Here is a 13394-nt window from a genome sequence, read left to right as displayed (position 1 = left end):
GAAACTATGTCGAATAGTTGGTAACTGAAACTCTGCGGAAACCTGTTGGAGTCTTATTAATAACTGAAACCTTGCGGAAACCTGATGGATTCAAAGTTAACTGAAACTCAACGGAAACTTGTCGGAGTGTGGGTAACGGATACCTTGCGGAAACCTGTTGGAGTGTGGGTAACGGAAACCTTGCGGAAACCCTTAGAAAGTGGGTAATTGTAATTTTCCGTTATTGCGGAAACTCAATGTAAAAGAACGGAAACTCACTGGATTCTAGGTGGAAACTTAAGTTTCAGTCCACTTTCCACCAGGTTTCCGCATTGCGGAAACCAAGTTATTTTTGCTGTGAATGGAATATTTCCCTACACTGCGAGAACTCACTCACTCGCCATCGCCCACTTATCACTCCCCCACGCAGTCGGCTACTCACTCAACCACCCAACCCAACCACAGTTGGAATATTGCTGAGTGCGGCGTTAAACAACAACCAACCAAAATCATGTTCATCCTTAACAACCCTTAAAAGGTTACACTATATTTCTCTTGTTGTACATCCACAAAAGCAGACAAAAACAATCTTTTTTAACACACTCGTTAATTTTCTAAACACACAACTATTTTAAAACAACCGGATGTTTTATTTGCACACGCATTGGCGTAATTGTGCGTCAAAGATTGGTGCCCCTGTACCAGCACAAGCGGGACATACGCCAGTCTTCACTAGACGCTGATTAAGGCACTCAACGTAGTAAGGTGAGTTGGGGCGATGCTCGTAGACGTTAAGGCCGTCGGCGAAGTTCCTGCAGGTGGGGTTGTTGATGTGGCACGGTGCCCCACAGTCCCTACCCCCAAGACATGTGTACCTGGCATACTCACCTGGAAACAGACGATAAATGTATGATTGTATGTATATACACCCACGCACGCACCCACGCACGCACACACACACGCACACGGACACACACAGACACACACGCACGCACGGACACACACAGACACATACACATATTGTACAGTTTAAGAAATACCGCCTCCTTGGTGTAGAGGTTAGTGCGTCCGCCCGGAGAGCGTAAGGTCGCGGGTTCGATCCCTGGCCGCGTCATATATGGTATTTGTTGATCCCTGCCTGACGCTCGACATTAATGGGTACAACAAGGACTGGTTGACTCGGAGTCAGTATAATGTGTCTGGGTGGGGTATTCATGCTTAACTGCAGCATGGTATCTCAGTGGGCTGGCACTATAAAACCAGCTTCAGTCTGGTCTAAGCAGCCACACACACATACACGCATAATATGAGCGACGTTTTAAGAAAATGACAGAGGGTCATTCGATTATCAGCGGAGAAACCAACAGGTCTCACCATCAACCCTTTTTATACCGAACATCGGGGTTGGTAAAATATGTCCATGTTGCTGCAAGCTGCATTAACCCAAACTTGCTCACTTATTAATAGAACCGTGGACATCCGGGGTAGAATTGATCTTCAGTAATCCATGCGACTAACGGGATCAGGTGGTCATCCACTCTGACTTGGTTGACACATGTCATCGTATCCCAGTTGCGTAGAACGATGCTCATGCTGTTGATCACTGGATTGTCTGGTCCAGATTGGATTATTTACAGACCGCCGCCATATAGCTGGAATCGCTGAGTGCGGCGTAAAACAACAATCAATAAATCAACACTCATTGATACAAAATCAGACAGACAGACATTGGAATCGCTCATAAAATCTCCCAGTTCACTCAGACAACAAAATGACTGCAATCTTGATTGGGAGACACAGCAAGCACCACTCCATGCCTTTTGTATCTGTTTTCAACCAAGAGAAAGTACGCTATGCAAGTGGGATCCGGGGAGTCCAGCATCATTGAGTGCGGACCTCAGAAGGGATTATAGTATAAGGGTAATGCTATTTTTGAGGGCATTATCATTTGCAGAAGCCCGAGGTCTTCCATTAACTGCCCGACGAAGGAGGGCAGTTGAAAAAGACCGAGGGCTTCTGCAAATGATAATGCCCTCAAAAATAGCATTACCGTTATTATTGCTAAAATACATGGAATTTGTGTTGAAAAGAAAAAGGAAACAATGAAGGAATTTGACTGTAAGTTTACCAAAATCAACTTCTGACGGGCTTGACTGCCCGAATGCAATTACGTCATCGAACAATTCAAGTGACGTCACAAAAGAAAGTGACGATATTCGACCTTGGCCTTTGACAAGCCATAGCCTGCAACATGTCAAACTATGACAGTGTTCGGTTTTGGTCCATCAACAGTCTCAATAGTGCAATATTGTTAAGGTTAGCACCAACAAGAAAGCCAATATTACCGCTATTTGAAGCGGGAATTTGGGTTGCTTTGACTTGTTTGACCCAGAATATCTGCCAGTCGAAAGCAAATTAATGTCGAACTATGACGTCACTTGACAACAGAACTGATAGTGGCCCGTCGTTAAGGTTGAGCGGTCCAATATCATTTGCAGCGGACCGCAAATTTCTGATAATGGGAGGGCCGTTTCATGATAATTCCATGTATTTTAGCTATAATGAAACGTAACTGGCAGCCAACCCCATCACTGTATTCCATAATGATAAAGTCAGGACTCTTCAGCCACCTCTGGGAGGCAGGGTAACCTAGTAGTCAGAGCGTTCAATCGTCAAGCCAAAAAACGAGTTCGATTTCCAGCGTGGTTAAAGCGTGTGAAGCCTATTTTTGGTGACCCACCGTGATATTGTTGGACTATCCTGGAAGCGACGTACATTACTCCCCCAGTCGCCATTCATGTATCCGACCGCCTCCGTGGTGTAGTGGTTAGAGCTTCCGCCCAGAGAGCGGAAGGTCGCGGGTTCGATCCCCGATCGGGTCATACTAAAAGACGTTAAAATATGGTACTTGTTGGTCCATGCCTGGCGCTCGGCATTAATGGGTACAACAAGGACTGGTCGGCTCGGAGTCAGTATAATGTGTCTGAGTGGGGTACATGCTTCAGTGCGGCATGGTATCTCAGTGGGCTAGCACTATAAAACCAGCTTAAGTCTGGGCTAGTACAAGCAGCCGCACATACACATACACACGCATGCATGCACGTCGTCATATGAGCGAAACATTCTCAAGCACGGCGTAAAACCCAATTTCACTTCACCTCACCTCATGTATCCGTGCTCTTGGATACTTACATTTCCCGAGGGGCTCTGTTCTGTTGCCACACGAGACCGTGCTGTAGTGCTCACATCTCTGGGTCGCGGGGTTGTACAGTTGTGGGTAGTCACATTCCTGTAGGTTCTTCTCCAAGGTGGTACGGTGGACCCTCATGGCGGGCGCGCTGCAGTTGTAGTACTGGGCACATTGAGTAGGGTGGGCGATCAGCGTCTCCGTCGTCGTCTTACAAATGGGGTTCACATCATCTCCGTCTAGAATGAAGGCTGATGCTGGAATCAATGAAAAGGGACAGGTTAAAGTGAGTGAGTATAGTTTTACGCCGCCTTTAGCAATATTCCAGCAATATCACGGCGGGGACACCCGAATGTGCTTGCACCGATGTAAGGAATCGAACCCGGATCTTCGGCGAGACGAGTAAACTCTTAACTACTAGGCTACCCCACCGCCCCATGAATAAAGAGAGAGGTCCAGGTCCACTCCACCACTGACGTCAACCATCACAGACACCCGTCGCCAAATAAATGCTATAATTATGAACCCCGCGTTAAAACCTTATTCACCTCACAACACAAACACAACACAAAACAGCACAACACAACATCCGCACTCAACACGACATACAAATTCAACACACATACAACACAACTCACACAACACAACATTTATTAAGAAAGAAGCGCCTACTCACATGAGTCCAGGGCGACCATCAGCGCCATCAGCAAGCACAACACTCGACACTCACACATCATTGGGCTGAGGATGAGATCAAAACGTCTACAAGAAAACTTTTGTTGGAGCTTTCAGGATGAAACGAAATTTTACTTATATCTTAAACAGGTTGATGTTACTCAAAGGTCGATACCGTTGTTTTGATATTTACAAGAAATTAAGATATCATTATTTTGTGTGGCATGAAAATGTCAGTTTTTTAATGACATTACAAAAATCAGTTGGAGATGTATTTTGAAAGAGCCACAGAAAAGTCACAGCTCATAGGTCAGAAACAAATGATCATCTTTGTCCATCAAAGAAACAGCTCTCTGGAGTCCTGTCTTGTAGCTCTGAATCTAACAATGATCAGCTATATTCAATCTGTATGTCTTTTAGAACTCAAGTTGGCATGGCGAATACTAACGAACTCATGACATATAATTATTCTGGTATGTTTTCAAATTATATTTTTTAGTTAATATGCCCCTAGCATATTGGCTAATTTAGAATCCAAGAAATAGCATACGATTCTCCCATACGATACAACTATAGATATAATCGTGGTTAGAATGAACTTGGGCCAACAAACAAACAACTAATTATCGTCCTGTTTATATAGCTCAATAGCTTTGCTCCAAGGCTGTACTGAATGCTAAGCCCATCGGTGTATAGTAATTCTATCCTTTAACGAGGCAAGTCTATATAAGCGGATACCAGTCCGTCAGGGGAATTTTTATGTTTTATAGTAATTATTATTTAAACTATTTATTATTACCTTACAGACTAATAGCTCAACGACAGAGGTAAATGTTTATAGATCTGGAGTTAATGCAACAAACACAAAAGTGTGTGTCAGATATGACTGGTTCGTATGTATCAAATATTCCAGTAATTTATTCATCAATTTCGAAATTAGAAACGTCTTATATAATTAGTGAGTGAGTGAGTTTAGGTTTACGCTGCACTCAGCAATATTCCAGCTTATGGCGGCGGTCTGTTAATAATCGAGTCTGGACCAGACAATCCAGTGATCAGCAGCAAGAGCATCGATCTGCGCAATTGGGAACGGATGACATGTGTCAACCAAGTCAGCAAGCCTGACCACCCGATCCCGTTAGTCGCCTCTTACGACAAGCACGGTTTACTGAAGGTTCATTCTAACCCGGACCTTCACGGGTCCTTATATAATTAATCATTACAATAAAATATACATTTAAAATGACGCATGTGCGTAACTTCAAATCAACATGTTCATTTACCGGTCTCCTGAAAATACTTTAAATTATGCGGTGTTCGACACATATTGTTTTACCGTTAGGTGTTCTGTTATCCATAACCTAGCACTAACGACACAGTACAAAAGACCAGAGTTCAGAGTGTACACATGTGTGTTGGCTGGTGTTTTGGGCAGGACAAGTATAAAGTGTCCTCCCAACGTTTATTTTCAAAAGAATTGTTAAAAATTCATCCTCTCGCCTCTCTCTTGAGAAACATTTGCTATTTCCCTGCAGCCTAGTATAAACATCAATATGCCCTTGCTGTACCGAACTTGTCTCAAAGTAAATGCTTCGGTTGTGTCGAACACCGCATAATTCGAAGTAGACCCGTAAATGAACATGTTTGACTGTAAATTAAATCAACTTACCTTTACTAGGAAATAACTGCTATAGTGCAGGGTCTTGTGGTAGTTATGTCATATGTCTCTCTTTATATACAGGATTGGAATGCCAGGTATATTTAGATATGTGATTTGTACAGGTGTTTATCTGTAATTTAGTGCAGGTTATCTGTAATAACAGTGCATCCGAGTAAATGAACCGGATTAAGGTGAGTTGCATGTTTTGGCGCCTTTGTCTTCCCTAACAGGGTCATAAGACACCACCTTGAGCACACCATGCAATAATGTCATATATATTTTTTAAACGACACCAGGTCAGATGGTTCGTTCTGTTTGTTAGTTGTTTTACGCCGCACTCAACAATATTCCAGCCATATGGTGGCGATCTGTACATAATCGAGTCCGGTCCAGACAATCCAGTGTTCAACAGCATGAGCATCGATCTAAGCAATTGGGAACCGATGACATGTGTCAACCGAGTCAGCGAGCCTGGCCACCCGATCGCGTTAGTCACCTCTTACGACAAGAATTAGTAACTGTTGCTGAAGACCAATTCTAACTCTTATCTGGCCAGATAGTTTTGTCGTTCACGTAGCTAGCATCTTTGACACACAAGCTATGAAGATTTTGTAAAATATGACGAGGTATGAAGGATAATATATCGTATAAGCAACTTAAATGTGTATCAAAATTAATAAGGTCAATGATAAGGATACAAAAGGGTTGGATATGTGTTTTATGTAAGGATCATTTAATCTAATATGAACGTGGTTCAGCGTCAGATCGGAGCACTTAATTCAAATCGTTTATTTCAAATATTTTTTGGGGAGTGCAGGAATATATACTCATGCCAATAATGGTTGTCCCCCGCTTCAATTTTTTTAATTGGAGAGGGAGTGGGGGGTGAGGTGTGTGCGGGGTGGGGAGGGGTGACAACCATTATTGGCATGAGTATATCAACACTCTACGTGATGTAACAGATTATAAGATTATCAGTACCAGTACAAACAGCCACGCGCACGCTCACGCACACGCACACTCACACGCAACCACACACTCAGACGCACACTCACACGCAATCACACACTCATACAAGGACACGCACGTACATGCATGCGTACAGATGTTCACGCTCACGGTGTAAGTTCTTGCTCCGTCATCTACTGTGACCTCTTTGATTGGCACTTAGAGGTGATACAAGAAAGGAAAATTTTATGGGTGTCAAATTCTGACATGGGAACACGCCGTTTGAGCATCTTCCTCCTTGCTGTAGTCGACATCCATAACCTTCCCCTTTATGTGCACGATGTCTCAGTGTCGGTGATGAAGGATGTAAGAATATACTCAGATACGTCAAGATCATCATAAAACGACATTCAAAGACATCACATTGTACTTTTATCACAAAAACAATTTGATAGTTTGCACTTGTTCGGTTATAAGATGTCATTACTGCACATTCTGATATAGTGAGTGAGTGACGGAATGAGTGCAATAGTGAGTGAGTGAGGGACGGAGTGAGTGGGTGCGTGCGTGAGTGAGTGAGTGAGTGAAAATAGTTTGCAAGCTCTACCTGTGTTCTAATGGGCAGAAATTCAACTTCACTTGTGGAGCTAATGTTTGGGACCCTACAACCAGAACGCGTGTTCCAGCTGGATCTGAATGGGACAAATGTAAGCCACAGACCGAGTGAGTGAGTGGAAAATAGTTGGCACTGCATCCTTGGATATGTAGCCTCCTGTATCTATAAATTCCTTCATTACTCCGCCATCAAACTCAAAAGGGACGAATGTAACGAAGTAACAGACATCGAGAAAAGAAATAATTTGTAGAAATATTTATTTAATCAAACATATTTACAAAATACCATATTCAACAAACACTACACTCTTATTAACGAATATGTTCAACACAGCATGAATACAACCGGTTATGGTTGACGAATCAAGTTTAGGTTTACAACCAGTTTATGCAATACTGCTCACACAACGCACAATCACAACATATTCTTCATAATAATTACAAGGATTAAAGATTCAAAAATGAATACAACGCTAGTCGAAACCAGCAGCAACGGGACTTGTGTACACATTCAATAACTGACTGGTCAATACTTCAGTTTTTAATACCAGCTTTGTATCATAACAAATAAAACAGTTCTTTCAAACTGCAAAATAATTTAGGCAAGAGAAGGTATGGTCATGGCAGTCTTCATTATTTACTCATGTGCAAACACAAAAACTAACGAAATCCTAATAAGGAGGCGTATTGGTTACATCTAATTCCTTGAACACATGAAAGAAACCTGGATGTCTAAATTGGATTTCTACTTCGCCCCAACCATGTATTATATGATTGGTGGATTACGCTGAAAAGGTCCGGGAAAATATTAAATAAATATAAAAGTGAATATCACTGCCAAAACAGGAATGACAAATCATGAAAGAGGAAGTTCAGAAACAATACCAACTGCAAGAAATCGAAAAGGTTCTTGATCTTCATGTCGTTAAAGAGTGACTTCAACGCACATCTTCCTGACCTTGTCGAAGGTCTGTGGTCCGTACGCCTGGTTGCACAAACCCGAATATACCATCCGTCCCCCGTTACACACGACATAGTATGGGGAGTCTTCCCTCCCTACCCACTGGTTCAAGCCGTCGGGAAGACCCTTGCAACTTGGGTAGCGCACGATGCAGGGGATACAGTGAGCAAGCCTGGCATTGGTTCGCCCGGTAGTCGCCTGTACGGGAGAGAAAGAGAGAATGAATGATTTGTTTCAGGTGAGTATGATTTTACGGCGCTTTCAGAAATATATCAGCAATATCACTGCGAGGGACACTCATGTGGGAATCAAATCCGGGTCTTCGACGTGACAAGCGAACGCTTTTACCATTAAGCTACCCTATGTATATATTTTTTGTGATAAGGACACCTTTAGAATAAATTAGGACGAACCGGGATTCCAACCCACCGTCATAGATTACTGCAACATCTAAGGGAGGCAATCTTGTAAATAGCCCAAGTGGCCCAAGACTTGACGGGCGAACGCTTTAACCATTGCGTGACCTCACCGCCCACACGTTCGGAGAAGGAATAAACGCATTTGTTAATAACAGCATCTTGTTTGTTTGTTTGTTTGTATTTTAATGATGTTCCAGCGTCATGACGTCTGGCTGTAAACAATTCAGTCTGGACCAGACAAACCCGTGATTGACATTTTGAACACCGTGTACGATGACACGCTATCAACCAGGTCACCGATCTCCGTACGACCACCACAGATTGTGGGGACCAATCCATATCATGGCACGGGAGCACCAGAAATCGGCTTCACACATTCAGCTAAGTGTGCCATCGCACCTGGTCTGACAAAGTTAGCGTGTGAGTGAATATGTGAGTAGGGTTTTACTCCGCTTTTAGCAAAATTCCAGCAATATCACTGCGGGGGACACCAGGAATGGGCTTCACACATTGTACCCATGTGGGGAAACGAACCCGTGACGAGCGAACGCTTTAACCACTGGGCTACCCCACCGCCCCGACAAAGTTAGCGACGTGGAGATAGGTTAAAACTAGTGTTCCTGATCAGAACGTAATTATATGGAAAAACCGCAGTGACACGTTCATTTAATGCCGACAAAGGGTTATTGATCTTCGGGCTATAAAAAAGGTCCAGATTACAGAGGTTCTGTGGTGGACGTCAAAATGACTAGTATACTCACAGTGACTGATTGGCTGTTCTCTGTCACCGCACTTCACCATACTATAGTGTTCGCACTGTTTCGTGATGACGTTGTAGAGTTGGGGGTAGGGACACTCCCTCAGATGCTCAGGCCACCTGAACCTCTGCTTGGGGTCGGAGCAGTTGTAGTACTGGGCACAGTTTTCGGGGTGGGGAATCAGGGCACGAGACCCGGGGAGACAGATGACCGTCTGTGCTGGGGTGTCCTTCTTGGTACCTGGAGAACAATATTTGAGAAAGATTAATTAAATAATTTATTTCATTTTGGGGGGTTTCCGGACCAAACTTGGTTTCCTGACTAAAGAGACTCTTGACTCAAAGTTCCAGGCATGACATAGAATCCGCATCGACGGGTTTCTGGATTAACGAGGTTTCAGGAGTGACATGGAATCTAGACTAATGTCGCATGAAATTCCTTGTCACAAAATATTTTAAAGGTAGTCTTCGTTGGTCATACAACACAGTGTGTTGTTGTTGTCATGGAGGATGCACACATTCACCCTTTTGATGTCTTTCCTTACAATCAAAAATTGTCTCAAAGATTGTCTCAACATATACTACCCATCAAAAGTTTAGACTCACTTAAAGCACTCACTATATCTTATGTACATGTATATACTAGTATATATATATGTGTGTGGTTACATCGAAGATGAAATTCTCCACTAACTTAGGGGAACCAACTGCAAACCTTATGCAGATGAATTGCACGAGGATCATGGATCAAATTGCTGAAAAGAATGTGCAAATATCGTGCATGTGAACAGCTGCGTTTTGGTGTAAAGTTTTGTTAAGAATTCGCCAATTTTCACTGAGTTTTATCATTTATTGAACTCATGACAACAATCTTTTCAACGTTTTACAATACATCAGTTCATATGTAAACAGTACCTTTAAACAGTATGGAATATTTTGCAAAATCTAGTTTAGAACAGTTGCCTGAAGTAAGTGGCTAGATTTACACGAGTGAGTCTAAACTTTTGAAGGGTCGTATAGTTGAAAAAGGAATTTCTTCACATTCACAGAAGGTTTCTCAGACACCGGTGGTTTTAATGCTATGTAGATTCTGAAAACCTCAAATGCACAAATACACGCTTTTAGGATTTTTTTTACCATCAAATACATGTCTCAAAGATTAACCAATAATGCTCAACATTATCAAAGAAGTCATAACTTCATATTCACAGAAACTATGAGACGAAAGTGGAATCAATAATATGTATGTTCTGAATAATTCAAATACACAAATGCACACTTTTAAGGTCTTTATTTCACTTTAATATATAACGCTGTCGAGGGACCAAACACAACCAACCACACACTTGGGCATAAGTCTTGAATGATGTTGAATACTCATTATTCACAATAGATCATTATATATTGATAAGGCGTTCTAGCTATAAGGCATAAGTTTATAGGAATACAACACAATTAAAACAAAAGTGTGACGTCACAAGAATACATTAAGCTCACTGAAAGATTTTTGTTGGTTTATTCTTGTATATACTATACAAATCCTGTTTAAATACCTTGTAAATTCCTTCCACAAAAACCTGTTGTCAATGTTTTTATATTGTAAATATGACATATGTAACTTCTGGGAAAGGGCGTTCCTACTTGTGCCCAATCCATTTCATTTTCGAATAAAATATGTTTAAAGTAAAGTACTAATTATTCACAATAGATCATTATATATTGATAAGTCGTTCTAGATATAAGGCATAAGTTTATAGGAATACAACACAATTAAAACAAAAGTGAGACGTCACAAGAATTGTCTATTTGTAACCATTTGCTGAACGACATGATGAATTTCTAAGTTGACAAGAATCCTTCAAAATGTCTAATTAGTCCGGAGGCAGGTCCCGCATGTCCGCTGTGAGGTGCGATGTCATTGTCATGCACAACGTCACCATCGGGGTTCGCAGCACGACAACAGGGACCTGTGACAATGTACACAGCCACGCCACCTCAACTTCTCAGCTAATACGTGGCCGAAATAAAGCCGACATGCAGCATCGCCGACGACGAGGATTGACGCGCTGCACAACACAAGGCTTGCACTTGCGAAGTATTTCGCGGTTTGCTGACGGGAATACTGGAATAAAACATTGCCGTATCGCGTCAGCTGCTTGTAGGACGCCTGTTTTGGCTGACTGTCATATTTCGTAAAAAGTACTGGCTTGAGCGATGATAGTTTGTGACATTTTGCAATTTTCTTCTAGGGATGAGAGGTGAGGGATGAAAGATATTATTTATCACCATTGTGTGCTTTACGTCACAGAGAAAATAGTATCTTTGAAAAGAAACGTCGGTCGCTTGACTTGTGAACACGATTATCGACAGGTTTCTGAAGAAACCATTACTTTACGCGGGAGGTACAGTTTGTGTTAGTGAGTGAGTGAGCATGGTTTTACGCCGCTCTTAGCAATATCACGTCAGAGGACACCAGAAATGGGCTTCACACATTGTACCCATGTAGCCTAGTGGTTAAAGCGTTCGCTCGTCACGCCGAAGCCCCGGGTTCGATTCCCCACGTGGATACAATGTGTGAAGCCGGTGTCCGGTGTCCCCCGCCGTGCTTCCATTTTGCTAAAACTAAACTCACTCAGTACAAGGATATCGAAGTGACTATTTGTAAATAAAGTGAGTTTCCTTTGTTTTTCGTAATATTTCAACAATATTACGGCGGGTTACACCACAAACGGGAATCAAACATTGTAACCATGTGGGAATAGAGCCCGATAGATCGAACACTTTAACCACTAGGCTACCTAAGCACGTTCTTAACATAAATGCCGCCATATTGCTGGAATATTGCTGAATGCAGCGTAAAACTAAACTCACTAAACTCTTAAAATAGAATTAGATAAATAGTACTTACATGTGTCGTAGGTAGATCCCCTGCCTACACAAGTTCTGGTCACGGGATCGAACACGCTGTTCGAACAGTTGAACTTGTACAGGATATCATTTGCGCACACATAAAACACGGAACAGTCATCGGGATCTGGTCTGAAATCGGGGTTGCCCTTCACCACACAACTACCCACTGATTCTGTCGCCGTTGCCATGGCTACGAGTAAACAAGCCAGAACAATTCGAAATGCCATGATGTGATAAAAATTCAGAGACACTAATTCACCTGATGTTCTTTAACAGTTATACGAGAGCTCGGTTGATTTAAACTCCTGCAATATACAGTTTCTCGTATATCCCTGTGAATTGTGATCTGGATGGGGCATAGCGGGTTATTTATACCTATTACAGACAAGGAACGCCCACTAGGTGTATAGATAGTTTCCTGGCTCGTCTTTTGTGACGTCACTGCTGTAGAAGATTCTGTTTGTCAAATCTGACAGTTGATTGGAGATGGGTTCCCTTTCTTGATGTGACGTGCGCACCTCGTGATAGATCCGCGAAGTAACAGACTGACGACTTGAGCCTCACGTCAGCGATTGGCTAGGAAGACGAGGGTTGGGGTATATCGTGATATCAGCTTATTAACAGATAATTTCCACAAAAATACACACCAGTTATGTTTTTTACATGTTTAGTTTTCGAGTTTAGTCTAGATTACACCTTCCAGAATATAAATTTAATTAATCAATTATCGTAATTAATTACGTGATTTGTTTACGTAAGTGACATTTAAGGCGTTTAATGCACCGGTGTTTCGAAATCCCAAATTTAAACATATCTTTATCAGAAACTTGGCTCCTTTTATGTTCTTCACTCCTGTACTTAATTAAACAAAAAATATACAAATTCCGAGCATAATCCGGAGTAGCGCCACAAACAAGCGACAGTGTTTGTGCCTCTCCCATTTCTTATACACGCAGTCTCTTGTAACTCAGCATTTACGGAAACAGGCGGGAATGTCCGAACGGAAGCAAAAAGGATGAAGGTGGATCTTATCAACTTCTGATACTGACACCAACTAATTTGTCTTTCCAGAGCCCCTAATATGGTAGTGATTGTCCCCTGTGCGCGTTAGTGTCTTCAATACAAATATATTTCCCCAAATAGCTGTATAGGCTACCCAAACGAAATGAAAAAGAGCACTCGCCGGGCAGTAAGATACAGTTGTCAAACAAGAAGCTTCGCAAATAAAGCTGCCCGTCTCGCTGTCTATTTTCAAAGGTGTTAAACATCAACGAAACAGTGTC

General features: G+C 42.2%; 2 protein-coding genes across 3 annotated transcripts; both read right to left on the bottom strand.

Annotated features, from left to right (window-relative positions):
* Positions 1–608: 608 nt before the first annotated feature.
* Positions 609–5604, bottom strand: LOC124280210. Of its 2 annotated transcripts, none has more exons than XM_046716105.1 (4): positions 5511–5604; positions 3843–3907; positions 3172–3423; positions 609–867 (listed from the first exon to the last, which is right to left on the bottom strand). In XM_046716105.1, exons 2-4 carry the CDS (start codon positions 3901–3903, stop codon positions 629–631), a joined length of 552 nt encoding a protein of 183 aa, XP_046572061.1. In that variant the 5' UTR covers positions 3904–3907; positions 5511–5604; the 3' UTR covers positions 609–628. The 2 variants fall into 2 exon arrangements, with proteins under 2 accessions (XP_046572061.1, XP_046572062.1); XM_046716106.1 differs by having other exon boundaries at positions 3843–3928; positions 5511–5574.
* Positions 5605–7980: 2376 nt separating this feature from the next.
* Positions 7981–12461, bottom strand: LOC124280209. The gene is made up of 3 exons (XM_046716104.1): positions 12110–12461; positions 9206–9442; positions 7981–8223 (listed from the first exon to the last, which is right to left on the bottom strand). The coding sequence occupies exons 1-3, from the start codon at positions 12336–12338 to the stop codon at positions 8087–8089; spliced, it is 603 nt and encodes a 200-aa protein (XP_046572060.1). The 5' UTR covers positions 12339–12461; the 3' UTR covers positions 7981–8086.
* Between the last annotated feature and the right edge of the window lie 933 nt (positions 12462–13394).

The sequence above is a fragment of the Haliotis rubra genome, unplaced genomic scaffold (genome assembly GCF_003918875.1).
Source record: "Haliotis rubra isolate DU_JTF1 unplaced genomic scaffold, ASM391887v1 Scf262, whole genome shotgun sequence".
Classification (NCBI taxonomy): domain Eukaryota; kingdom Metazoa; phylum Mollusca; class Gastropoda; order Lepetellida; family Haliotidae; genus Haliotis; species Haliotis rubra.
The sequence above is the reverse complement of the archived record's forward strand: the minus strand, read 5'-3'. Positions and strand labels throughout refer to the sequence as shown.

Coding starts and splice junctions, on each gene's coding strand:
- LOC124280210 (XM_046716105.1), bottom strand. CDS start 3,903: ATGATGTGTGAGTGTCGAGTGTTGTGCTTGCTGATGGCGCTGATGGTC. Junction 3,424..3,842: donor GATGGTCGCCCTGGACTCAT/GTGAGTAGGCGC, acceptor CATTGATTCCAG/CATCAGCCTTCATTCTAGAC. Junction 868..3,171: donor AACAGAGCCCCTCGGGAAAT/GTAAGTATCCAA, acceptor GTCTGTTTCCAG/GTGAGTATGCCAGGTACACA.
- LOC124280209 (XM_046716104.1), bottom strand. CDS start 12,338: ATGGCATTTCGAATTGTTCTGGCTTGTTTACTCGTAGCCATGGCAACG. Junction 9,443..12,109: donor GGGATCTACCTACGACACAT/GTAAGTACTATT, acceptor ATTGTTCTCCAG/GTACCAAGAAGGACACCCCA. Junction 8,224..9,205: donor AGAACAGCCAATCAGTCACT/GTGAGTATACTA, acceptor TCTCCCGTACAG/GCGACTACCGGGCGAACCAA.